Genomic DNA, 27,024 nt, shown 5'->3' on the forward strand with positions numbered 1-27,024 from the left:
ATCTTTTCCTTTCTGGCATAGTCCCAGTTCATGGCATAGTTTGAGGCTTAGGAGAAGGTGTTCCTTTTTAAAAAAAAAAATAAAATAAATAATAAAATTCCCACTTCAGAATTCATATGACCATTGTTTACTAATAGGCTACAGGATGTACCACATGATAAAGCAAATGTGTCTATAACTTCACATGATACTTAATACAGAGAATGTTTTCTCTTACTATATATGACTTACTACTTACCATTAAAATAATAGCACTGAGCATTTTCTGTAGCAGAGGAAAATCCAAGTCTCATTTTTATTGTATTTGTTAGACCTTATCCTCTTCCCTTGGCCACATTTTCTAATCATCTTCTTCCCCTCCCACTTGAATACTTTTAATATTTCTAATCATCAAATATTCCAAAATACCTTCTGAATTGTAAGCAGTGTGAAAACTCAAGGATTAAGAATCCTAAGAGAGAGAGTTCAGCTGCCAATAATATGATTTTAATTTAGACCTTATCTTAAAGCTTGCACCTTGCCTGCAGCTTATAAATTTTTTAACAGGGCTGAAATAAAATGTATTTTTTCCAACTTTTTATGTTTGGTATATGTGTGCATTTAGAATCGCCAGCCACTTATGAATCAAATCAGCAATGTCTCCAATATGAACCTGACCCTGAGGCCTGGAGTACCAACACAGGTGAGGGAGCGGAAGCTACAAAATTCTTCTATTTTAATACTTATCTATTTTGTCCCTAACTGTGTTGATCAATTCTTCCTCTTTGATATCCTGGGCGTAGTAACCTGTAAAGTCATGGGATATGAAAATTGACCATACCGGATGTGTAATATCATCTGGTTATCCTCCCATAACTTGCTTTCCTATTCTCCTAATTGCTACAGAATTTGTCCTCTCCAATATAAATCAAACCCTAATACCCCAGTTAAGATCCATTTAGCTGCCTACACCTATTCCTTATGCCTCGTCCTTCCTCTGGCTATCACCATTTGTTCTTTTCTATTCTAACTCCTCTCCTTACATTTGTCCCACCTGCCATCTCCTCTCTTCTCACTGCCTCCTCCCTCTGTCTCACCTCTGCTTTTAGGGACCTGCCTGGGAGAACACAGTAGTACCTAAGGTCTGATTGCTCATATTTTTGAGACCTTAGAATACTTTTAGCAAGGCATTAAACTGCCATCTTCAGGATTCATCAGAGAGATTCTTATTATCCTCAAGACCATGTTATGTTGAGGTTTGTTTGGTACTTCTGGTGGTTGTTCTATTCCGTAGCAGGGCATATTATACACGACTTCATTGTAATCATTTCTATGGAACGTGGATCAGAATGCCGACTTTCTTTACAACTCCTGTGATTTGACTTGAGACAATTTAGAGGACCTGTTTCACATCTAGTGTTTGGTATATATGGATTTTTACCTTTTCGTGCCTATCCCCAATCTTTACCACCTTTCCTTGTTTTAGGGACCTATTAATGCACAGATGCTGGCCCAAAGACAGAGAGAGATTCTCAACCAACACCTACGGCAAAGACAAATGCATCAGCAGCAGCAAGTTCAACAACGAACTCTGATGATGCGAGGACAAGGGTTGAATATGACACCAAGTATGGTAGCCTCTGGTGGCATACCAGCAACTATGAGCAACCCCCGGATTCCCCAGGCAAATGCACAGCAGTTTCCATTTCCTCCAAACTACGGTACTGGACTTACATCCCCACCACCTTTCACCAGTCCTTTCTCCCCAGTGTCCCCCAGTCCTGGGTCACAGCTCCTCTCTCACAGCTCCTTGCATGGCTCCCAGATGAATCTGGCTAACCAGGGAATGATGGGAAACATGGGAGGACAGTTTGGGCCTGTCATGAGTCCCCAAATGCAGCACAATACCTTCCAGTTTCCCAGCTCAGGTACCACCTTTTCTCTGAGTGCAGGTCTTACTTTAAGAATGACCGAAGTAAGTGTGTGTAGAGTGTGTGTGTGTGTGCATGTGCGTGTGCATGTGTGCGTGCATGCATGTGCGTATGTGTGTGAATGGATGTGTGAATTTAATGTGTATAATTTATATGTCTAACTGTCTATGCACAAGTATATATATCTCATATATATTTAAGTCTTTGGGATTGACTCAAACAAATCAATATATTTCTGCAACTATATGCAATATATTTAGAGAGAAAATAATTTCTCATAAATAAGGTTTTACGGGCAAGCTCAAATCTTTTCTGAAAAAGTTATTGGGTGCTATCCTATATATACACTACAGAAGGCCTTAATATTGATTTGTTTTTGGAAATCATTCTCAAGAGATTATCAGATGTAATGCTATGAATATTAATATTTTGTATGCATGCAACAAATGTTAACAGCTTAATTATTGACAGAATTAGCTGATTATATTTAGACTTTGTTGTTTTGTTTTTTTAATTACCTTCTTTTATCCAGAGCTTGCCAGAACTGTATAATCTTTCTTTGCATTAACTAAGTTTAAGATTATTAGGCCAAAAAGACATTTTTTAAACTTTTATAGCAGATTTAGTTACTAATTATAACAGCATGTTGTACTAAAATGCTGCTCATGAATTTGATTAACCTAATATTGAAATTTTTCCTATGTCCTTTCTTTAAACACTGTATATATGCTTCACACCATATTGTGAAACCCCAACCTTCCTTCCTTTTGTGATGATTTTGTAGAATCTAATTAGTTTTAGCTCTGCTTTCTTTTAAATGAAATCAGAAAAACAAGAATACACTTTTCAAAATGGGAGGTTTTGTTTTTCTTAAGCTTTTACTCAAATATCTAAACAAGCTATTGTAATAAAGATAAAAAAGGTTTTTGAATTCATAGTTGTTTTTAAATAATTATGTATACTATGTATATGTGTATACACATACATGCACTGAAGTTGTTAGTATCCTTTAATGATGACTGTGTCTAATTACATATATAGGCAGCTCATTTAATTCCATGGTGATTTTTCAAATATATGGCTTCTTATTTTAAAAGAAAATAAAACTTATTTCCAGGTATAGGGTAACTAGATTAATATATATATATATATATATATTTATCATTTTTTTTTTCAGTTCACTATAGCTATATATGGAAATTTTAGGGATGAATAGTAGTAGGTAGAGGCAGTATGGGATAGTGCACAGACTGCTCTCAAATGTTGCTTTTGCAACATTTGTATTACAAACATTGCAGATGTTGGTAATAACATTGTGACATTGGATCAGTCACTTCACCTATATATCAGTAGGTTGAGATGTGTATTGGTGCAGGAAGTTTCTGCAACTGTAGTTTCCTAAGCTGATAAAATCACAACTTCTTCTCATAATTGGGTAATAGTAGTAGTAACTTAAAGTTATTCAGTACTTTGTAGTTAATAAAGAGGAGGTGACTTTTGTACATCTTTCTTTGGGTGGTTTTATTTTATTTTCCACAATTTGGAAAGAATTGACAATGTGAGGTCAAAAATTTGAGTATTCATTAATTTAGAGTAAACCAGCCTAAATGGGTCTAAATAGATATTATGAGGATACTAAATATATTTAGGTTCTAGCTTCTGTTGAAGCTAATTACAGTCTTATGGCAAGTTTAGACAGTAGAATATGGTGGGGACTTGTTTTCTTTTATGTAACTCTGGCTTTGGTGGTTAATTTGGTAACTTAGTACTGCTGCTTTAACTTTTCTAAAACAGAATGTCAAAGAATTTTTTTCTTAGTTTTTTAATGCCATTCTGAAATCTTTTATTAAGGCAATGTAATTAGCCATAGTGTTATCAGACACTTGAAAGTAATTATGTATAAGCATTTAATTAAAAAATTTTTTCCCCATCCAATGTAGCATTACTAAATATTTACTTGCTTTCTTTTCATTTATAGGAATAAGTCAGCAGCCTGATCCAGGCTTCACTGGGGCAACAACTCCCCAGAGTCCCTTGATGTCCCCTAGAATGGCACATACCCAGAGTCCCATGATCCAGCAGTCTCAGGCCAACCCTGCCTATCAGTCCTCTTCAGAAATGAATGGGTGGGCACAGGGAAACATGGGTGGGAACAGGTAAAAGAATATAATTGATGTTCTGTCTCTATATCTAGCATATTAAACATTGTGTAGAAGATAATTGGTTACAAGAAGCTAGTCTTGTGTATTATTATTTTTTGTTATGTTTTCATCCTAGTTTATCCACCATAAGTTTCTTTTCACTTCAGTATTTTGTTTAACCAGTGATTGATGCTGCTCTCTCTAGAGCAGAGAAAACTTTATACAAACCTGAATTTGGCCAAAATGAGATCAGTATATTAATCTTTACTTTTTTTACTTTCCTTCTTTACTATTTATTCAGTGCCATTTTTCATGGAGTGAATTTGAGAAAAGTATAAAAATGGTATCTTTATTTTCCATCTGATTATAATTTAAGCACCTATAGAAAAGGAAAACCTAGTTTTGTCAGTCCTTTTGTGCATTTTTTTAATACAGATTTTCAAAATAGTTAAAACATATTCAGACTAAATGCCGTCCTGTGGCTGCCCCTAAGCCTAAGGAAGGTCTGTGAAAAATAGTTATGACATGACCTTAATAGAATGCCCTCAAGGTACCTTACATGCTACTTGGCCCAATTTCTACTCCCTGTTTTCCTCTTCCCCCTTCTCATGCTGGCAGGTAAAATAAGTGTTAGTGAGTTGCTTTTTCTGCAAAATTGATGAATACCTAAGATAAATATATTCAGAAATTCTAATAGCTAAATTCCTATTAGAGCTTTTACCTGTGTTTATGTGTGTATGTGTGTGTTAATAAATATCTCAATCTTTCCTGTGTTTCAGCATGTTTTCACAACAGTCCCCACCACACTTTGGGCAACAAGCAAACACCAGCATGTACAATAACAATATGAACATCAGTGTCTCTATGGCGACCAATACAAGTGGTATGAACAACATGAATCAGATGACAGGACAGATCAGCATGACCTCAGTGACCTCTGTGCCTACGTCAGGGTTGTCCTCCATGGGTCCTGAGCAGGTGAGTCCTGAAGAAGAAATAGCAGCAGCAGTAGCAAAATCTGCCTCTAATGTTAGCTTTGTCTAGTTCTCTTTATAAGTGCATCTTAGAGACAGACAGTGTCTGCTATTGACTTCCAAGTCTATTTGAAGAGTGTGTATACTTTAACCTTATTCAGTGAGGTTAACAGAAACATTTGTTAATGATTTAAAAAACATATAAAAATCTTCTAAGTCTGCTAAAGAATCTTTTAAAAATCATTCCTCATTTTCTTGTTACTTTTATTATCTTAAGAAATTCCCTTAAATAGTGCCTTCAATTAAGAAAGTAAATTTTCCCAATGATGACAATTAGCACTTTTTTTGTTACCTTTATGACTTACTTTACTTTTTAAATTTAAATTAGTCATATATTTTTATAAACATTTATTCTCTTTTCCCCCATTGTTCCTTCCCTATACCCCCCGTAGCTGCCATTGAACAATTTTTTAAAAAAGAAAAACAAAACCCTTATAACATATCCACATTCGCCATGTCTCCAACTGTATGTCTCATTCTTCATTCTAAAAGTTCATTACTTCTCTGACAAGAAGTAGGTATTAATCTAAAGTTCTAACATCTTTCAGAGTTGTTTTGCTATATAATGTTGTCATTGTATGAATTGTTTTTCTAGTTCTGCTCACTTCAGTCTATATTAGTTCACTGATATCTGGTACAAATAATTAGAAATCTGCCATATTGTTCAATTTTATAACCAATATAATTTTTTTAAACCCTTATCTTCCATCTTAAAATCAATACAGTGTATTGGTTCCAAGGCAGAAGAGCAGTAAGGGCTAGGTAAAGGGAGTTAAGTGACTTGCCCAGGGTCACACAGCTGGGAAGTGTCTGAGGCCAGATTTGAACTTAAGACATCCCATTTCTAGGCCTAACTCTCAATTCACTGAGCCACCCATCTGCCCCTTAACCAATATAATTTTTGAAAATAAACATTCATCTAACAGTTATTGAGTGCTTATTATGTGCAGAGTACTGTGCTAGACCCTGCTAGTTATTGAATATTATGATAACTTAATATATAGTAGTCTATGCTAAGCAAGTAAGAGCACACTTATGCTATGTGAAACTATGATTTGGATTGGAGAAAACTTCTTGAGGAAAATTTTTTAAGGATTTGGATTGGATGTTAGCAGGCAAAGAAGATGACAAGGACTCAAATTCTCATTTTGTACATGAAGAAATTAGGCATGAGCAATATTGCTAATAAATGTGTCCCCTATTCCACCCTCAATCCATCATGCTCTCTATTCAGTAGTGGAATAAATCATGGGCTCTTTACAGAGCATGTACTTTTTCCAGAAAGGTTTTATTGTATTGTATTGTATTTTACCTTTTTATAAAATACTATGGCTTTATTTAAAATTTTTTTAAAGTGAATGTGATAGGCTTCAATCACAAATTTGCTTGAATGATGGTTCACTTAGGGATTTGGTTTTTGTTATTTTGCTTTTTTTAACATTTACCTTCTGTCTTAGAATTAACACTGTGTTAATGGTTCCAAGACAAAAGAACAGTAAGCCTAGCAGCTGTAGGGATTAAGTGACTTGCCCAGGATCATATAACTAGGAAGTGTCTGAGGTTAGATTTGAATTCACAGCACCAGCCCTGCTACCTACCTTCCCCCGATTCACGTAGTTTTGAAATATCTTCATTTTCTCTCCAAAAGTAATGGTGTTAATGTGAAGTTAGATCACTAGCTAATAAAACACTTTATATATAAGAAAGTGCCATGCATGTTCCCAGTAATAATAAAGTAATAGTATATATTTTGATAAAGTTGTTTATTATACAAACCAGTGGTATTATATGTATTTTTTTTGTATTAAATAATGTTTTGTGTCATATCTACCAAATTGATTAGAGGTTCCATGCCTAACACAGTGCTGTGTACATGTACTTAATAAATGACATAAATTAAAGAAATTTGAATTTCTAAGAAACAGGCCCCTGGAAAAATGCCCTCTTTAGTAGACCGGCATTGCTTAAGTATTAACACAAGTAGTTCAAAAAGAAATTTAAAAGATTGTTGGCAATGACAAAATCAGTTTCAAATTCTCTATACTTTAAATACTACTCACAATGAAAAGTTCATGTGAATGCCCTAAAGCTACCAAACTGCAGCTATTCATTAGCATTTAGGTGGTTTTTATGTGCACTGATATACAAATCATTTTGTCAGAATAGACATTTGAAAAGTTTAGCTGTGTGTTTTTTGGTATTCACACTTGTACTTGCTAGTGAATAACTTCCAAAGTATTGTAGTTAATAATAACAAGGTCCCCCAACAGGTGACTTTAGTGTCTCAGATGTGAGTTAACTGTCTACTTAGAGCTAAGTGAACTAATATAACATTAAAATGATTCTTTTATACCTGGATTGCAGTCCCATCTCTACTGTTAACTAGCTAGCTTATCCTTAGGTGCAAGTTATTTCTAGTCTCTGAATTTCCATTTTTTCATTTACAAAATGGAGGTAACAACACTTGTCCAACCTATTTCATAAGAGTGTTGTAAGACTCAAGATATCTGTGAAATTAGTTTTTAAACTTTCTTTCACCATAAGGCATCAATTTGTTGTCTGATAAATATTTCATCATTAGACAGAATTCTAAAAGTTGAATTCTTTTAGAATTCTGTGTGTGTATGTGTATATTATAAAGGAGTCCCTAGAAAACCTGAAGGTGGTACCATTTTTTAAATGTGTTTACTTTATATCCCCATTCTGGAAAAGAAAGTTCTGTGCATTCTGGACACACACACATCTGAATTCAGCTACTTTATTGTCTTGTTGCCATTAGGTTAATGATCCTGCTATGAGGGGAGGCAATCTTTTTCCAAACCAGCTGCCTGGGATGGATATGATTAAACAGGAGGGAGATGCATCACGGGTAAGAAACAAATGAATATGTTAGCAAAGTGAACTATAAATGTTAGAAAGATGAAAACTGATAAATCTCCCAATCTAAAGTCGAACCTTGTAATTTTTTTTGTCGTAACTTGATTTTATATGACATACCATAGTTTGAATATGTAATGAATTGAATTTTTTAAAACTGATTTTAAAAACTAAATTTTTTAAAAAATCAGAATAATTATGTAATGATTCTTTTTGGTGTAGCAAAGGGCCAGTTATGTTAGGAAAATATATTTGTCTGCTTTTTAATAAATCATAGTGTTAATTTTGAGGAGGTTAGGTAGATACTTTATGATATTACTTTTTTTCCCCCAAAAACAACCGAATAATTAGTACTTGGAACCAAACTGATTCATATTATAGGTAGCAGATTAGCTTCTATAGATTGTTTGGCAATAGTCAAATATGCAAAAGTTGTAGCTTTTTAAAAGTAGAGAGAACAGAGCTGTTCTACAATTGATAAATGGTCAAATGTATAAAGAGGCAATTTGCAGAAGAAGAAATACAACTTTTCAGTAGCCAAATTAAAAAGTGCCCTAAATCACAGAATAATTAGAGAAATGGAAAAAATAAATCTGAGGCACCACTTCATACTCATCATTATTGTCAGTTGACAAAAAAAGAAAATGACTAATACTTAAAGACCTGTGGAAAAATTGGCACGTTGGTGTACTGTTAATGGAACTGTGAACTGAAAACTATCACTTCTGAAAAACAATTTGGAATCATGCCCAAAAAGCTATTAGACTTTGTATAGCATATCCTTTGACCCAACTGTACCACTATTAAATCTATACTCCAAAGAGATCAAAAAAAGAGGAAAAAGACCCTTGTCTACAAAGATACTAAATTGGAAACTAAAATGAACAGTGTCCATCAATTGGCATGTCTTAAAAAGATGGTACAGGGGGCAGCTAGGTAGCTCAGTGGAGTGAGAGTCAGGCCTAGAGACAGGAGGTTCTAGGTTCAAACCCGGCCTCAGACACTTCCCAGCTGTGTGACCCTGGGCAAGTCACTTGACCCCCATTGCCCACCCTTACCAATCTTCCACCTATGAGAAAATACACCGAAGTACAAGGGTTTAAAAAAAAAAAAAAAAAGATGGTACAATACTTTTTAAGAAATAATGAAGGGGGTGGTTTCAGAGAATCCTGGGAAGACTCATATGGGCTGATGAGCAGAACCAGGAGAAAAAAGATTTGTACAATATTATAAACAACCTTTAAAGACTCTGATTCAACACAATGACTGCCCAGCCTATCCAACTCCAGATAGAGAGCTAATGGTTTCAGAGTACAATTGAAGTATCTCTCTCTTCTCTTTTCCTTTGGGCGTGGTTAGTTTTGTCTGACTAAACATCTGTAATTGTTTTTATATTCTTTGCCATCTCAATGAGTGTGAAGCACTTAGAAAGGAGAAAAGTCAAAACTGATATTAAAATAAAAATGAAATCTAGAGAATAAATAACAGTAGGAAGATCTACCTATCCCAGAAAGTTGTTTCTGAGAATTGTCTTTAAACGTGTGTGTGTGTGTGTGTGTGCGCGCGCGCGCACACGCACGTGCTCGTATTGAAGGGGAGCAGAGAGCATTGTAGTTTGGAAAAGACATCATACCAAGCTTTAATAACATATCCTATGACTTTTCCAAGCTGTTTATCTAAAACAACAAAGCCTGCTATTTCTGGAAAATGTTCTAAATGTATTTTGTATGTATACTGTGTGTGTGTGTGTGTTACATCCGTCCATATAATTTTTGGTCAGGGTTGGGGACCTTTTCCACTGTTGCAGATCAGCAGTTTCTCTGTACCTTAGAGTCACAGAGAGTTGTCTTTTGACCCTGAGGTGTCTCACTTGTCCATAGTCACATAGCTAGTATAAATCAGAGAGAGCCAACAATTTCATTGTCTACATATAGCTAGATATTCACCCTTCCCTATTTTAATACCTGGCTATCATGACATGGTGGTGACTCTGGGTTCTCCAAGCCAAAATATAACATTTTATAGGCCTTGCAACAAGGGAACACCCTATCTAATCTTAATAAGGATCATCAACATGGCTTAGGGTCATGAAATTTTCAGGTGTAACAATTCTTACAATCCCTTTTTGAGTCACAGAGGAATTCATATTAACAATCTCACGTGTGTGATTGTTATGTCTATGTACAACTATTGTAAGGCATACTTTCAGTCTTTGGGAGGCAGCAGAGCAAAGAGGATACAAAATCAGATTTAGAGTCAGGAAAACATAGGTGGTTCTTATTCTTCCCCTACCTCTGATGCTTAAAAGCTATGTGACCATGGGCAAGTAATGTTTCTGAGCCTCAATTTGCTTATATGGAAAAGAATAGCAGTAATAATCTATAGCACCTTCTCTATAGTTTGTTGTAAGGCTGTCATCTCTCATGAAGAGATGGCCTTTCTACTCAATGGGGCAGGCCCCTCTTTACATGTCCTTTTTCTTATCCCATCCCATCTGCTCCAGCTTGCACTCTTTATTGTCCCTACTGTCTCCATTCTTCCATCTCTCCCTAAATATCACTTACTTTCCCTGGATGTACTCGTATCTTCCTTGTCCTTAAAAAAAAATTCCTCATTTGATCCCACCATTTCTGCTAGCCATTGTCCTATGTTTCTTCCTCTTCTTAGCTAACCTCTTCAAGAAAGTCACCTACAACTGATCCATCTACTTCCTCTCCTTTCACTTCTAAATTCACTACAATCCAGCTTCCAGCCTCATCATTCCACTGAAATTGCTCTCTCCAAAGTTCCCAGTAATCCTTTAGTTGTCCAATATAATGGCCTTTTCTTAATCCTCATCCTTCTTGACCGCTCTGCGGCAGCCTTTGACACTTTATCACATTCTCTTCTCCTGGATGCTTTCTCTGCAGACACTGTACTAATCACTGGGATACAAATACAAGCAAAAAAAGAATGACAACCCCTGATTTGGGGGAAGATAAGACATAAATGAGAGCAGAAATGTCACAGGGATTGAGGCGGAAGAAGATAACTAGGCATGGTGACAAAGGCCAAAGATTCAGAAATACAACTGATGGAGGATTGAAATGGTAGAGGAAGGGAAGAAAAAGAATGGGCAATGATTCCTAAAACCACAGTGTAATTAGAGAAGCTTAGCTTATTTCAAAGGTTCTTAACCCAAGGTCTGAGAATTTAAAAAAATATATTTTCATAACCTTATTTCAATATAATTGATTTCCTTCGTAAAAATCCCACTTCTTTTGTTTTATGCATTCAGAAACATTATAATGCAAGGGATCCATAAGTTTCAGTAAATTGCCAAAAGAGTGCAAAACAAAAAAAATTGAGAAGCCCTTCTCTATACTTTATTGATTTGTGATCTCATCAGCTCCCCTAGGTTCTCTTATTATCTGTACACCTGTGATTAGCCAGCCTGTCTCTTCTGATCTCTAGCTTCTCATCACCAATTGTCTCTTAGACATCTCAAAATGGGGGTCCTATAGGCATTTTATACTGAATATGTCCAATACAAAATTTATCTTTTACCCCAATAAAATTCTCTCTTCCAGACTCTCATCACTTTACACCTATTACAATAGACTTCTGGTTAATTTCCCTCAAATCTCCCCTTGGTCCAATTCATTCTCCCTTCAGCTGCCAAACAGATTTTTCTAAAGAATAAGTCTGACCTTGTTTTCACATGTACATACTCAAATACATACACACACAAAGCCCATGTTTAATAAGCTTCCACAAAGCAAAGCGCTCTCTCTCTCTCTCTCTCTTTCTCTCTCTCTCTCTCTCTCTCTCTCTCACACACACACACACACACACACACACACACACACACACACACACACTTGCACTCTTCATTTCCAGGCCTGCAGTACTCCCTCCTCAACTCTGCCCTTTGGTTTTCTTGGCTTCCTAGAAGGAAGCCTTTCCTCCCAAGTTTTTCTTTCATTTACTCTGAATATGTTTTGCCTATACCTATCTGTTCGCTTGTTGCCTCTCCCATTAGACCCTGAGCTCCTTCAGCACAGAATATGTTTTTGTCTTTCTTTGTATCCCCAGCATACTACCTGGCACATAGTAAACATTAACAAATGCTTGTTGACTAACTGAATAATGTATACAAAACTTTTCAGATTTTAATGCTTTATATGTATGACAATTATTTTGTTATTATCATGTTGTCCTCTCAGCTCAAAAGCAATCTCAATACTTCCCTGGTTGCCTCTCAGCTAAAGTTCCATCTCTTACATTTGACATTACTTGCCATATATAACACATAATTTGGTCCCCAACTTTTTATTTTTTATTTTATTTTATTTTTTAACCCTTACCTTGCATCTTAGAGTCAATACTGTATATTGGTTCCAAGGCAGAAGAGTGGTAAGGGCTAGGCAATGGGAGTTAAGTGACTTGCCCAGGGTCACACAGCTGGAAAGTGTCTGAGGCTAGATTTGAACCCAGGACCTCCTGTCTCTGAGCCTGGCTCTCAATCCACTGAGCCACCTAGCTGCCCCCTCCCAACTTATTTTTAGCCTAATTCCCACTGTTCTTCACATTCCCTGTTACTTATAGCCAAAACTGAATTATTTACCATGCATCCTAAACTCTGTCCCGATATTTTTTCATTCTACTACCAGACTCTTTGTTCATGTAGCTCCCCTTGCTAAGAAGACCTATATTCCTAGTTTTGCCCATCCAATTTCTACCCATTTTTCCATGCTCAGGTCAAATATCTCCTATAAAATGCCATTTAGATTCCTCCTCATGAGCACTCAGTTTGTACCAGATATACAGCACTTTGCACATACAGTCCTATATTATACATACGTGTGTGTGTTGTTGGTATAATTATCTTCCCTTGGTCCCTCTTGAGGTTAGATACCATGTCTTACTTTTCTTTATATCCCCAAAAGCACCAAGCACAGAGGTAGCCAAATAGACAAGCTTAATTTGCTGGATTGAATGGCCTTGTCGCCATCCACATTCTCCTTGACTTTTCTTCAGCCTTTGGCACCATTGAGCATCCTCTGCTCTTTGATACTTTCCCCTCTCTGGGTTTTTAGGATGCCCCTCTCTCCTGGTTTGCTTCCTGCCTGTTTTATCTGAACATTTTTTTCTCCTCTTTGCTGGATCCTCCTCCACATGATGATATCCAATTACAAGTGTCCCTCAGGGTACCATTTTGGGCACTCTTCTCTTCTTCTTCTATACTGCTTCACTTGGTGCTCTCATCAGCTCCCAGGAATTTAATTACCATCTCTACACTCATGATTCTCAAATCTGCTTATCCTGCCTCAAGCTTTCTGCTCACCTCCAGTCTTACTCACATCTCCAACTATATTTCATACTTTTCAAACTAAATATCCAAAACAGAACTCATTATCCTTCCATCTAAATCCTCTCCCTGTACCTTTCCTATTATGTTAGAGGACAACATCATCCTCCCCATCCCTCATACTCACAATATAGGAATCATCTGGATTCCTTACTATCTCTCACTGTTGCTCAGAAAACTCCAGTGGTTCCCCATTGCCTCCAAGATTGAATACAAAATGCTCTATTGGACATCCAAAGCCCTCCATAACCTAGCCCCCCTCCTGCTTTTCTAGGTTTCTTATACCTTATTCCCTTACACATACTTTTTGATCCAATGACACTGGCCTCCTGGCTTTTCCATCTATAAAACACTCTATATCCCTGAGCATTTTCTCTGGCTTGTCCCCCATACCTAGAATGTGCTCCCTGTGCAACTTCACCTACTGACTGACATTTCCTGGCTTCATTTAAATTACCAACTAAAATCTTATGTTTTACAGGAAATCTTTCCCAAGCCTTTTCTTTTCTTGTTTAAAATTTTAATAACAAATTTCCACCTAAGTTTTCCAAAGTTATATGAACCTTATTGTTTCCCTCTCTTCTTCCCTCTCCCCTTTCCAGAGCTGGCAGGTGATTCAATCTGTGATATGCATGTATTATCATGCAAAACATGTTACTCAATAAGTGAGCAATCTTATAAAACCAAAACCCCAAAAGATGAACCCAAATAAATATTTGAAAAATTGTATGCTTTCATCTGCATTTTGACTCCAACAGTTCTTTCTCTGGAAGTAGATCTTATCCTTTGTCATAAGTCCCTCAGAATCCAACCTTCTACTTAATAAACATTCATTGATGTCTAAATGAATACGTATAAAGGGCTTATGCATGAATACAAAGGGCTGGACAAACCTCACCTAAACAATATTTTGAGGTCTTGACCTAGATGAAACAATATAATTTCAGATTTTCCGTGATGTGATATGAATTAAATACAAATCTTAAACACCGAAGCACTCTGTAGTCATTTTCTTTTTTTCTTATTAGCCTTCCCTCTCAGTCAGCCTAGGGCCCAGAAAGACACGTATGTGGGTACTTAAACATTTTTTTTTTTTAATGTTTATGTTCAGATAACAAGTAGCAATTTCCATTGAAGGTGAGAGGCAGTGTATTGTATTGGGTTTAAAGTTGCTGAACTTGAGATCAAACTCTACCTGGGACACCTATCACTCAAACTCTATTTCCTCATCTGAAAATGAAAGGGTAACCTCTAGGACTCCTTCTAAAAACTTTAAACCTTTGGCTTTATTGAATTTAATCATTTAAAACTTACTCTTGCCCAAGAATTACTGTTAGAATTTATTTAGTTAGACTTTTCTAAGAGCTGTCGCCTAGTTTTACCTGGATTGTATCAATCTCATCTCCCTTCTTTGCCTGTTCCTCATCATCCATACTTCCATCTTCTGTTAATTATTATGGCTATGCCTTCTCTGTCCCTCCCTTCACTTCTCAAGTGACTTTGTACATGTCATCCCTTCTGCTGATATCTGTACAGTGGAGTGTTGGCAGCAGGATTTTTATTCGTTGTCCTTCATCTGCTGTTTTAGCATAATATGATGTGGGTAAGAATGACGTTCTAGTACGAAGTTCTAGTTATTATTGAATCATGTCTGAAATTCACTAGACAATGACATCATTGATAAAATTAAACTTATGGATGTTAGTGGTGTGTATAGATTTACAACTATAGGAAAGTGACTATTTACTTTTACAAAAGAATTCTGTGATTCAAAAATTATTTCCCCACATAATTCCTTTAAATGAGAAGTTCTTTCAAAAAATAAAGGGCATGCCTCCAATATTAAGTAAATATATGGCGAGCTCTTTTTATAATTAAAATAATTCTGTTTACCAAAACTAATTATACGTGCAATTATGCATTTTCACTTAAGTTTCATAAAGAAGGCAGGCACATTTGTAGCTATCATACTAGGATTAAATCACTACCCAAGAATTCAAATGTACTTTATTATCACTTGCTGATTTATAGTAAAAATTCTCCTTAGCCTTAGCTAATAACTTGATTGCCTTCTCTAAATATATAGGAAATACAGCAGTAAGTTTTTTACCCACAGCAAAACATTGGGAAGTGGGGTAGGTCCAGACTTCTGGTTTTATTGGCGTTAGGTTCTCTCAGTGAGGAAACTCCCTTTACCAAATGTAACCTTTTGTGACGAAGGTGACATGTGAACCCACTCCAAGGCCAACTCTATCTACTGCTGCCTTCATATAGCTGTCAACCATAAAGTTGATGGAATATAACTATATTACGGGGGAATTCTTTTCAAAATGACTGGAGAACTGAGGCTTTTCCCTTCATGTTTCAATCAAGGGAAATAACTTATTGTAATATAAAAATAAGTGTTATATGACAATTAAATGTTATAGTTAACCCAAACAAAAAGATGCTTAGGCCATAAAAGTAGCAAATAGCCAACTTTACATTACAGAAAAGTAAGTTTATAAAAATTCCCTTTAATGTTTTGATGAATCTTTGGTTTTATTTGGTGAGGGATTTCAAGTGGATATTATTCTGGATGTTTATGAGAGAATTACAGTAGAGTTGGCATTCCTCCAGAACCTCTTGTGACCATTGTAATTGATGAGTGGGTCCACCATAAATTTGTTACATAACTGCAAGGCAGTCATTCTACTCCTCCCTAATTGATCAACTATCTCATTTCTTCATAGTTTTTTTCCAAATCCTCTCATAATACTCATATTGGCTCCCACCAGTTCTTTTGTAATCTCCTTGCAGATGATAATTCAGAGATAAATATTAGCCCTAATTTTTCTCCTGAGTGATAGTCCTATATCACCACTTGCCTTTTTGATAACTTGAACTACATGCTCTATGAGCATCCCAAACTCAACCTGTGCAAAACAGAACATATTATTCTTCCCTTTGGGAACTTCTCTATTACCACCATCCTCTCATTTGCCCAGACTTGCAACCGCAATGTAATCTTCAAATAATCTCTCCCCACTCACACAGTCACCAACATAGCCCATTACTTCTCCCCTGGGTTATTGATCTCCCTATCTCTCTCTTAATATGATAGACCATTCTTTGTTTATTTCCTAAGATGATGTTTCTCAGATATAGGTCTGACCGGCATTCTGTCCCCTCTCAATAAATTCTCTTAGCTATTAGCTCTTGGTTTAAATGTAAAATCTTCTGTTTGGCATTTGAAGTTCTTTGTAACCTGGTCCCTTTCTGCCAGAGATATGTACCTTTCACTTCCTTTTCCTTCCTGCATCTGTGATTCAGCTACACTAGCCTACTTGCTGTTTGTCACACACAGTCCTTCATCTTTGCCTATCACCTCTTTCCCCATCTTTGCCATGGGTCTTCAAAGACCCCCACCCCTACACCCCCTTGTCTGAAATGTTCTCCCTTCCCACCTGTGGGCTTCCTCCAAGACAACTCAAAATCCCATTTTTTGTCAGAGGCTTTCCTGAATCCCTCCAGCTGTGCTTTCCCCTCTGAGATTACCTTCATTCTACTCTGTCATTATCTTATAAATACCTAGCTATTTACATGGTGCATCCCCCATTAATATGGAAGTGCCTTGCAGGAACTGGTTTTCTTTTCTAATCTCCAGTGCCTAGCATATGCTATGCTTTTATAATATACAGTGTATTTGTTGGCTTTCTGACAATTCCCCCTTTTTTAAAGTCCTTAAGGTGGTAAAGGATATAGAGCATTGGGCTTCAAATCAGGATGACCTAAGTTCAAATTGGGCTTCAAGCACTACCTGTATGATCCTGTGCAAGTCACCTTCCCTCTATTAGCAGTGGTTTTCTCAACCACAAAATAGTGCCTACCTCCCAGGGTTTCTGTGAGGTTGAAATCCTGTTTGAAAAAGCACTTAGCCCATTTCCTGGTACAGTGTAAATTTTTTTAAGATGAGGAACTATGCCTCAATAAGCTTATATGGTATGCTCAGACAGTGGTATATTTTGAACCCAGGTCCTATCTTAATACAGACCCAAATTTCTATTCACTATTCCTTGTTGCCTCAAAATTGTTAAGCCTAAAAATAATTACTGCAAAAACAATCTGGATTGAGAGCCAGGCCTAGAGACAGGAGATCTTAGGGTTCAAATCTGGCCTCAGACACTTCCCAGCTGTGTGACCCTGGGCAAGTCACATGACCCCCATTGCCTACCCTTACCAATCTTCTGCCTTGGAGCCAATACACAGTATTGACTCCAAGACGGAAGGTAAGGGTTTAAAAAAAAAAAAAAACAATCTTCAAGTTAAGATTTTTCCTATTGATCACCAGAAATAACCTGGGTTGGTAGGCATATCCTCTCAGCAATTTTTTATCTTTTGTAATAACCCTGAACTGTTTCCTGTTTCTATGACACATCTAGGTTTCCAAAACATATAATTCAGGGAGAGCGTAGTCTTCCATTTGTATATACCTCATCCGAATTTCCTGCCATGGGGATAATTTGTGTTTGGGAAAAGAGCCTCATGTTTGAATACTTTTGTGCAAGTCAATAATATTTCATGACTCTCTCTCTCTTACAGAAATACTGCTGACCCCGAAAGCTGCTGGTGGCTTTTTCTTTCTTCAGCTACCTGGGCTCTTACCAGTTTTAAGAGCTGGCTGCCTTTGTTTTGACCCAGCTGACCTGCAAGCCAGTTTTGCTGGAGTGAGCTCAGCTTCCTAACTAGAGACGGGACTCGGCTGATTCCCAAAGTGGAGTCAAAACGGCTGTTGCAGGAGGAGCAGCCTCTTCTTGACAGTCTGAAGCTCGCGTACAGACATTGCTCAGTCTGTTCACTGCATTCACCTTAGTGCAACTTAGATCTCTCCTGCGAAGTAAATGTTGACAGGCAATTTTCATAACCATGTCAGATTGAATGTATTTAAATGTATGTATTTAAGGAAAACAACCATGCTCTTGTTCTGTTCCTGTTTGGTTCTAGACACTGGTTTCTCACTCGATTTTCCCTGGCTAATCAGTCTGGTGCAAAGAATTGTGGTTTCGTTTGGAAAACCATGTTTTAAGCTAAAGTCTGCAGTTGGGGAGGGAAGCAGGGCAGTCGCTGGGGAGGGCACTGTACGCACAGAGATGCCTGGGGAGATGATCAGTTTCCACAAGGTCTTAGAAATAACTGGACCTCTTTGAAGGTGCCGAGGCTTCTCCCAGAATGGGTTTCCATTCACCGGACAGGTAGCAAAGAGCCTATGGTTGGGCTCTTCCTATTTAGAAGTAATTTTCCTTTTTTTTTTTTTTTTTCTTTTTTTTCCCTATGATTAGAAAACCAGCCATCTCATAGTAATCATGAAGCCAAAAGAAATGTCTGTTTTTCTCTCTTCCACTCCCCACCTGAGCCCACCCAATTAAGTTATCTATAGATTTGGTTCGGAGATCTTTTAAATCCACTTGAATTAATGTTCGCTTTGCTCCTGGCTTTGAGATCTTCTTTACCCCAGAAGGCCCCCTCCTCAGCTCCACAGTAAGGAGGAAACCAGGTCAGCCCTTACATGTCATTAGGTGTTTGAACAGGTGCCAGCACCCTATCGTGTCCACCCACTGCTGAATCCTGAAATTCAGAAAACCAAGACAGTTCTGTGAAACATGTTCATTCCTGTTCTCAAACTCCCTCAGCCTAGGGTATTAGGGGAGGCTTCGGGTGGGGGGAGGGGGGCAGGGAAGGTAAACAGTGTGTTCAGAATTTATGGCAGAGATCACTACAAATTTAGCCGTCATCATCATCATGTGTTTTTATTTTGTTTCTTCTTAGCCGCGCTGATTAAGCTGAAGTTTTGTAAGGTACATGAAATCCAGTTTATATGTAAACAAGCAATAATTTAAGTTGAGAACTTAAGCGTTTTAATTGTATGATTTTTTTTTTTGTGAGGTATACATGTTGTGGAACTGATTCAAAATGAGGTACTTCAGTATTAAATTAGAAATCTTCATAGCAGTGTATCTTCTAAAGGTGTTTTGTAAAGGATCCCAATGCCTTGAATAGACCTAATTTGTAGGCTTACGACTTTTTATTTTCTAAACCTTGTGATTCTGCTCATAAATCATTTATCTAATCTATATGATATGCAGCCACTGTAGGAACCAATTCTTGATTTTTATATGTTTATAATTCTTTCTTAATAAATCTTAGAGAAACTATGTTACTAAAGCCAACCACTTTTATGGTGGTTTTTCTTGCCCACTGTGGTGCATGAGTAACCTTTTACTAACTGGCATCAGTTTCTGAGGACTGAATACCAAGAAACTGGAGGCCTTTGAGGGGAGCTCTTTCTTCCCCTGTCCCTGACACAAATACTTTCTTATCTTATTTCACCTTCAGAGTGATGTCTTTTTTGATGTCTAAAATGCAGTGCATTTTATATCTGATTAGCCAGGCCTTTTAGGAACAAAGGAGTTCCCTTGCAATTTGATTATTTATCTGGCCGTGTGAAAATCACCCCTATTATATTTATATCTCTCTATATAAATGTGAAACTAGGGAAAGTATATAGTGAGATATAAGCCCAAAGAGATGATAAAGACAGTCCCAAAGTGTTGGTCCACACAGAGGAAATTTTCTGGAATTCTGCATTTCAATACATTTGTTTCTGAATGAGGGAGATGTGAATGAAACCAGGGGGTGGCTAGGGATCAGAACCCCAGAGAGGTCACCACTTGAAAGGCTCAACTTAGGCAAGCCGTGGGATGGTCTAGCCAAGGTAGGAAAGTTAAGCAGCTGTTGGCCCTGAACTCCATGACCTCAATGAGATTTGTAGTGCATCTTTGTTAATGTGACCAATTTAAAACTTTATTTATAAAATGAGAATTTTGGTTTCACATGCCCCAAGAAGAAATAGGGTTTTAACATTTTCCTTTGGGGGTGGCGTGGGGCAGACAATTCCTTTTTCAGTTGATGCCGTCCATGAGAGACTCTTTTTGCTAGTTAATGATCGCCAACCTCATCATGATATTGGTTCAAATCCATCTAAACCTGCAGGCCTGTTTTATTTGTAAATTAGGCAGTTTCATAACCGTTGCTCTTTTGAAGGTAACACGAGATTGTATGTAATCTTTTGGCTCAGATCAAGTAATGGAGCTTTGCTTTCTGTGGAATTAAGGAGGAAAAAATTGAGTGAAGGAATCATCTGATCATATTGATCATACTCAAACCGAAAATTAAAGCCAAATCAATTCCCTTCATTATCAGTATTTCCCATTCTATACACAGTAAATTTGTTTGACAGAGTACTTGGTTTTTGTTTAATAGAACAAATAATCAGTGTTCTACTATATTTACTAAATGTGAAGGACACATAATGTGAAAAGTATACATACATAAAAACTTGGTTGTTTGACCCATTTAAGTGTTCATGTAATGTGGTGAGTTTAAAACGTGAAGTGAGCTGTTTTACTACAATGAATTAATTTGTTTGCACTCAAAGTTGAAAATATTGCCCCCTGCCCCATCTTCTGCTATCTTTTTTGGCCTGTATTAAATGAAAGCAATGTTTTTGCAGTTTATATAATGCAATTTTTAATCTGTGTTTTAAAATGGAGTTCGTCTGGGCTTAACACATGAAATGGGTGGCACAATTAGTTCCACTTGCAGAACCCAAAGATACACAATCAGTTTTGAAATGCAACTTAAGCCATTAATTAATTGTTGGTGTGAATTTAAAGTTTTCTAGTATTTGTATGGTAGTGTGCTGCCTAAGAGCAAAAGCATTCTGTGCACAGAAGAGAAAATTACTGTAGTGGCTTTGATTTGAATTAGAATTTTCTCCCTGGTGTTTCTTTATAGACTAAAAACAAAACCTTTTAAGTTTCATACTACAGGTAAAAGCTATGTGCAAGAACCTCAAAATGCTAAAATCTAGCATAATGCCTTAGATCTGTTTTTAAGTCTTGTATATTCCTACATAGCTGTCTGATGTATTATATTTGTATAGTGAATTGTGTACAATTTTGGAATAAGTGCATCATCACTTACCTTTATGTTGTGAAACAGTGATGATGACACATTTCTTCAAACATTTAACTGTCTTTTTTTTTCCCTTTGTCATTTGTGGGTTTTATTTGTACAGTTCCTCATGAAGTTGCATCTGAAATGTGTGTATATGAAAAGATTATACAAGGGTAAAATTAAGCAATATATTAACTATGGTTCTTCAGGAGAAAGCTTACAATGTTTGGGTTGTGATTTACTTTCAAAATGGAGTTGACTCTGAACATCACCTTGTTCACCTGCATCGATGTTTGTATTTCTAGTGTGAGCAGTTTATGCAAAGGTAGATATATTCAGAGAAATTTTAAATACATTTATGCAAGTTAATATTGCTTTGCTGATGCTATTTGCTTATTTGATGTTAAATAATGCTATTGTAAATAAAGACTGTTGTTATTGCATCATTTAATAAATTTTAATGCCTTCGGGTTTTACATGGCTTTAGAGATTGCAATGTGTTTATATTCATTTATTTCCATCTGCTTCAAGTTGAAACCACAAATATAAATGCTATTCAGGATGTTGTTGTCATGGAAGGAACTACGGACTTGAGAGTCAGAGGAAAACCAATTTCGAATCCCGGCTCTTCTACCTATGAGCTTTGTGCACACAGACACATCACTGAACTTTTCCGAGCTCTAGTTTCTTTTGTACGATGAGGATGATTATACCATAGTATTTATCTCACGGGGACAGTATGGAGATGAAATGAGATGATGTATGTTCAGTGGTTTGCAAATCTTAAAAGGCTTCTGTCAGTGGCAGTTACATTATCTCACATTAGTCTAGTGCTTTATACTTTCCCCCCCACACTAATGTTTTATTGTTTTTTCCCCCAATTACATGCAGAAACAATTTTTAACATTTATTGTCTAATCATTTGCGATCCTAATTCTCTGCCTCCTCTTTCCCTCTTCTCCCTCCATCCTGAAACAGCAAGTAATCTGGTATCAATTACATATGTGCTATCATGCAATACATATTTCCATATTCGTCAAGTGAAAGAGGACACATCACACATACAAGAAAACTCATGGAAGAACAAGACTTTCACATCCATTATTTTCTCCATTGTAAGGCACTTGACAGAAAACTGTGTCCCAGAAACATTAAATGCTAACAAAGGGCAGAGCCTGGCACTAGAACCAAGGGCACTGACTTCTAATCCAGGCCCCTTTCAACTGGAGCATGCCACCGTCCATCACAGAGAATTACTTAGGATCTAGATTTTACAGAAACACCAATAGGAAGAATTTGTGGTCATAACATGGTTGACTGATCAATCTCCTAGAGGATTAGTTTGTAATTATTGATAGGGTGCAAAGAAACTGGATTTTTCTAAGTTATCCATTTAAAAGAGATCCTGGTTTAACAGCCAAAAAACAATTTCATTGGCCTTTAGGAAGGTTCCAGTAAGATTTTTACATATAGGAATACATAGATGAAAGAATGTGGGGTTAAAGGGCCTGCCCAGGAACTTGTCCCATCCACTTCATGACCATCTCAAGTTCCCCTCTATCTTGAACAGTCATACGATTCAACTTTTAGTTCTGTCCTGCTTAACCCCATTGTGAAGATATCTAATAACTGTACTAAGAACCAAGTAAGAAATTATGAAAAATCCTGGTCTGCATCCTTAATGCTTACGTGACAAATCATTTCACTGCCATCTCATCTCTAAATCAAGACTGAATTAGCTAGTGAGCTTAGGTTGTCTACTCAGACAAGAGGGAGCCATATTTTGCAAAATAATGAACCTAGAATAAAAATTAAAGCCACATTCTTTTAAAAGTCTCATGTCTTCTGTTTTTGAATCCTCTTTATTTCCAAATAGACCTTCTTCCATCCACTCCCCTACCCATAAGTTGTTTTTTTTAAAACCCTTAACTTCTGTGTATTGGTTCCTAGGTGGAAGAGTGGTAAGGGTGGGCAATGGGGGTCAAGTGACTTGCCCAGGGTCACACAGCTGGGAAGTGTCTGAGGCCAGATTTGAACCTAGGACCTCCCATCTCTAGGCCTGACTACCCAGCTGCCCCCCCCACACCCATAAGTTTTTTAAAAGAAAAGGAAAATATCAATTTAGCAAAACCAATCAAACATCAACTGTGTGGCAGTATATGCAACATGCCATATTCATGGTTCCCCACCACAACAAAGAAGAAAGAGCAGTACCATCATTTTACCCTAGTTTAGACTTTTCTGCTGGATAATAAAGGTAAAATTATTCTCTCAGATATGAAATAGACAAGAGGGCCTCCTGGACTTCTCTCAGGAAAACTGGTTTCATTCAGGATGTGAGAGAAACAGTTGGGCTAAAAGCTGCAAAGTTCTTCCAAGAGAAACTGATTGATAGGATTTCCACCTCCTCCTTTTCTAAGTACAGTATTTCCCCTGCAGAGGTTAAAAAAAAAAAAAGTTTGCAAATAGGACTGCCATTTTTTTAGTGTGCTGATTTTAAAAAATTTGTATCACTTCAGTGCATCATTATTTTGGGGAAAAGCAGGGCTTCATGAAAAGTTTGTACATTTGCATGGGGAAGTGGGCATTTACACAGAAATGTCACATTGTATATATCCTGAATTTATCCAAGCACTTTTTCCCAGTCTGAAATTTAGGAAATAGCTATAAACCCTTCCTAAGCATTCAAAAATTGGGAAATTTGAGAAATGCTTTGTGAACTTGGTATTTTATTTATTTGTTGTGTCAAAATACCCAGTTAGCTCACTCCCTCTCTTTCCCTTCTCCCCAAAGTTAGCTAGAAAAGTCACCTCTAACCTTTTGAGCTTTCTAAAGTGGTCTTTTTGTAGGTTTATCTTGCACGAAGAGCACTCGTGTTTGGCAAAAACCTAGTTTTGCTGCAAGACTAGTTAGTAATCACTAACTTTCTTATAGCACTTTCCATAAAATTATCTCATTTGATCTGCACAAACTTCCTGTAAGACTGGTGGATAACTGTTATCCCTTGTTAAGGAAGAAACTAAACTGAAAGATTAAGTGACTTGCCAAGGGTCACACAACTCCTGTCTTTTGATACCAACTCTACCATTCTTCCCAGTACACTACATTAGAGAAGGACTAAGCAGAGTTCAGTTATTTTTTTTAGACCATTGTCTTTTTGAGCCCCCACCCCTATATTCAAATTACAAAGAGACTTGGCAAGTTATGACAACACTGAACTCAGAACTGTCAGCTATAGAAAATTCAACAAAATTGTCTTTTCTAGAGATGTTCATGTGTGGAGAGTGGAGCCAAGATAGCAGCTTAGTAGCAGCAAAAGCTGAAACTGTTCCAAGAATCCTCCCAAATCACGTATAGAAAATTGAGTCAGTTTAATATTTTGGTCAGATTCCGTGGTACATTTATGAAACAGGGAAGGGCTATTTACCAAGAATGCTGATCTTACAATGTACAATGTACACCACATGGGCAGTGGCAGCTAAGCTGTTAGGACAAAGGATTAACTTCTTAAATAGTGGTAGAGGTGAAGCATTGGGAGTGAATCTTGCTCTTCAAATTATGCCTTAATTTTTACCTTTGGCAAATTCCATTTTGCTTTGCCTTAATTCCTCTCTCTTTGTTTCTCCCTGTCTCTCTGACTCTGTCTCTTTCTCTCTCTTCCCTCCCTCCCCACCCATTCCCTCTCTTTTTCTGATTCTCAAAGGAAGATGAGTTGTACTGGGCTGGTAGACTTTACCATTTTACAGTCTCTACTCGCTTAGTGGACAATTTGAAACATGAACTGCTTTTTTAATTTTCTGGTATTTTCTAAATTTCCCCCCCTACAGGTTAATTATGGTTAACCTAGTCAGTGGATATGGGGCCCCTCCTCTCCTTTATATTGTGTCCTTGAGGCAACAGGAACTCATTGGTGTTTGATAAGTAGGGTAGTGACAAAGTTAGGGAGCTAGATGGCACAGTGAATGGAGTACTGGGACTGGAATCAGGAAAACTCATCTTCACAAGCTCACATTGGCCTTGGACACTTACTACATGTATGACCCTCGGCAAGTCACTTAGCCTTGTTTGCTTCAATTCCTCATCTGTAAAAAATGAGCTGAAGAAAGAAATAGCAAACAGCCCCAGTATCTTTATCAAGAAAACCCTAAATGGAAGGGTTTAAAAAAATTTTTAAGAAGAATAAGCCATATTCCATTCATGGCAATGTAAATGGAAAGAACACAACAACAACAAAACCAAACAAAAAACAAAAAATGAAGCTACACACTAGGTAATTATAATAACCAAGCTAGGTACCAAAGAATCCATGAGAAAATGTATCTTCCCTTCTTTGTAGTCTTAGATTACAGGCGTGAAGCATTGCATATAGTTTCAGAATTGGTTGATGTGGTGATTAATTTTGCAGAATTTTTCTTCATTTTCTTTTATAGTCTTTGTTACACAGAATGACTTATCTGGGTAGGGGTGGGAGAAAGGATGTATTTGGGGAAAAAAGGATGACAAAAATTTTGCAAAGTAAAAAGAAAGCCCTAAATGGAGTCATGAAGAGTGTTGTGACCCTACTTCCTACTCCTTCATTCCATCTTGGAATCCTCCAGCCCTTCCTGCTAGGTCCAACACTATTGCTAAATAAATGACTAAATAAACCCTCACAACAAGAGTCAGATACAACTGAACAGAGTCAGATCTTCACAGATATCTTCAGCAGCTGTCTGGAGAATGGAAAGGAGACTTGAGGCAGGGAGAAAAACGATTAACAAGCTTTTATTTTATTTTTCACCTTTGAGTGAAGTCTTTTTTTCCTTTGTGGTTACATGATTCATGTTGTCTCCTTCCCTTCTTCCCTCCTTCCCCCCCCACCCCCCCTCCAGAGTTGACAAGCAATTCCACTGAGTTATATATATATATTTTCACTCAAAACCTACTTCCATATTATTCATTTTATGAGTTTAAAACCAAAATCCCAAATCATATACCCATATAAATGAGTGATAAATGATGTTTTCTTCTAAATCTCTATTAACAAGCATTTATTAAGCACCTACTATGTGCCAAGTTCTGTCTGTTGTATAAGCAAGAGGCCACGAAGGCCCGAACAAAGGGTGGTGGCTCTTGGGGGCCAGTTGTAATATCTCAGAGGTGGACAGTGGAGGTAGTTGGGAATGTGGAAAAAGAGAGAGGAGTCAGTGTTGCAATGTATAGAGTTGCCTGATGGCGCTGGGAGGCAAGTTGACTGACTAGCCCAGGGTCACAGAGCTCATTCAAATCCAGATTGTACCCTATAGTGCTAAGGACCACAGGGGCTGGGCTCCAGCCTCTCCTAGCTAAACTGTAGATCCATAAAATGTTAAAGCACATCCAAGGCACTGTAGTATTAGACACTGAGAATAGAAGCCACGGTCCCTGCCTTGAGAGAGATTATCGTCTACTAGGACACAAAACAGTCCCTTTGCAGTTATCAACAAATACTCCTATTTCATAATTCACAGTGACAATCCATCCTATCCAATGTTAGTTTGTTTGTTTTTTAAACAAACACACTGACTTTCCTTTTCGAGGATCAAAAACAAAAACCAATCAGTTTAATAGCACAGTGCCTCCTTTGCTCCTTCAGGGACCTCATTTGGTCTCAGAAACTGTCCAAATAAAATTCCTCAATGTGACTCAATAGCAAGGGATTCCATTGCCCAGCTCATCCCCAGTGGACCTTCTGGGGA

General features: G+C 37.2%; 1 protein-coding gene across 1 annotated transcript in view; it reads left to right on the forward strand.

Annotated features, from left to right (window-relative positions):
- Positions 1-18,191, forward strand: part of NCOA2 (nuclear receptor coactivator 2) — a 305,348-nt gene extending 287,157 nt beyond the window's left edge. Inside the window, exons 19-24 of the mRNA XM_044665931.1 lie at positions 605-682; positions 1,466-1,700; positions 3,889-4,066; positions 4,831-5,029; positions 7,865-7,954; positions 17,894-18,191. Of these exons, the coding sequence (XP_044521866.1) occupies positions 605-682; positions 1,466-1,700; positions 3,889-4,066; positions 4,831-5,029; positions 7,865-7,954; positions 17,894-17,905 (792 nt within the window). The 3' untranslated portion in view covers positions 17,906-18,191. The remainder of the gene's footprint in view (positions 1-604; positions 683-1,465; positions 1,701-3,888; positions 4,067-4,830; positions 5,030-7,864; positions 7,955-17,893) is intronic.
- The last annotated feature ends 8,833 nt before the right edge of the window (positions 18,192-27,024 follow it).

The sequence above is a fragment of the Gracilinanus agilis genome, chromosome 1 (genome assembly GCF_016433145.1).
Source record: "Gracilinanus agilis isolate LMUSP501 chromosome 1, AgileGrace, whole genome shotgun sequence".
NCBI classification, from domain to species: domain Eukaryota; kingdom Metazoa; phylum Chordata; class Mammalia; order Didelphimorphia; family Didelphidae; genus Gracilinanus; species Gracilinanus agilis.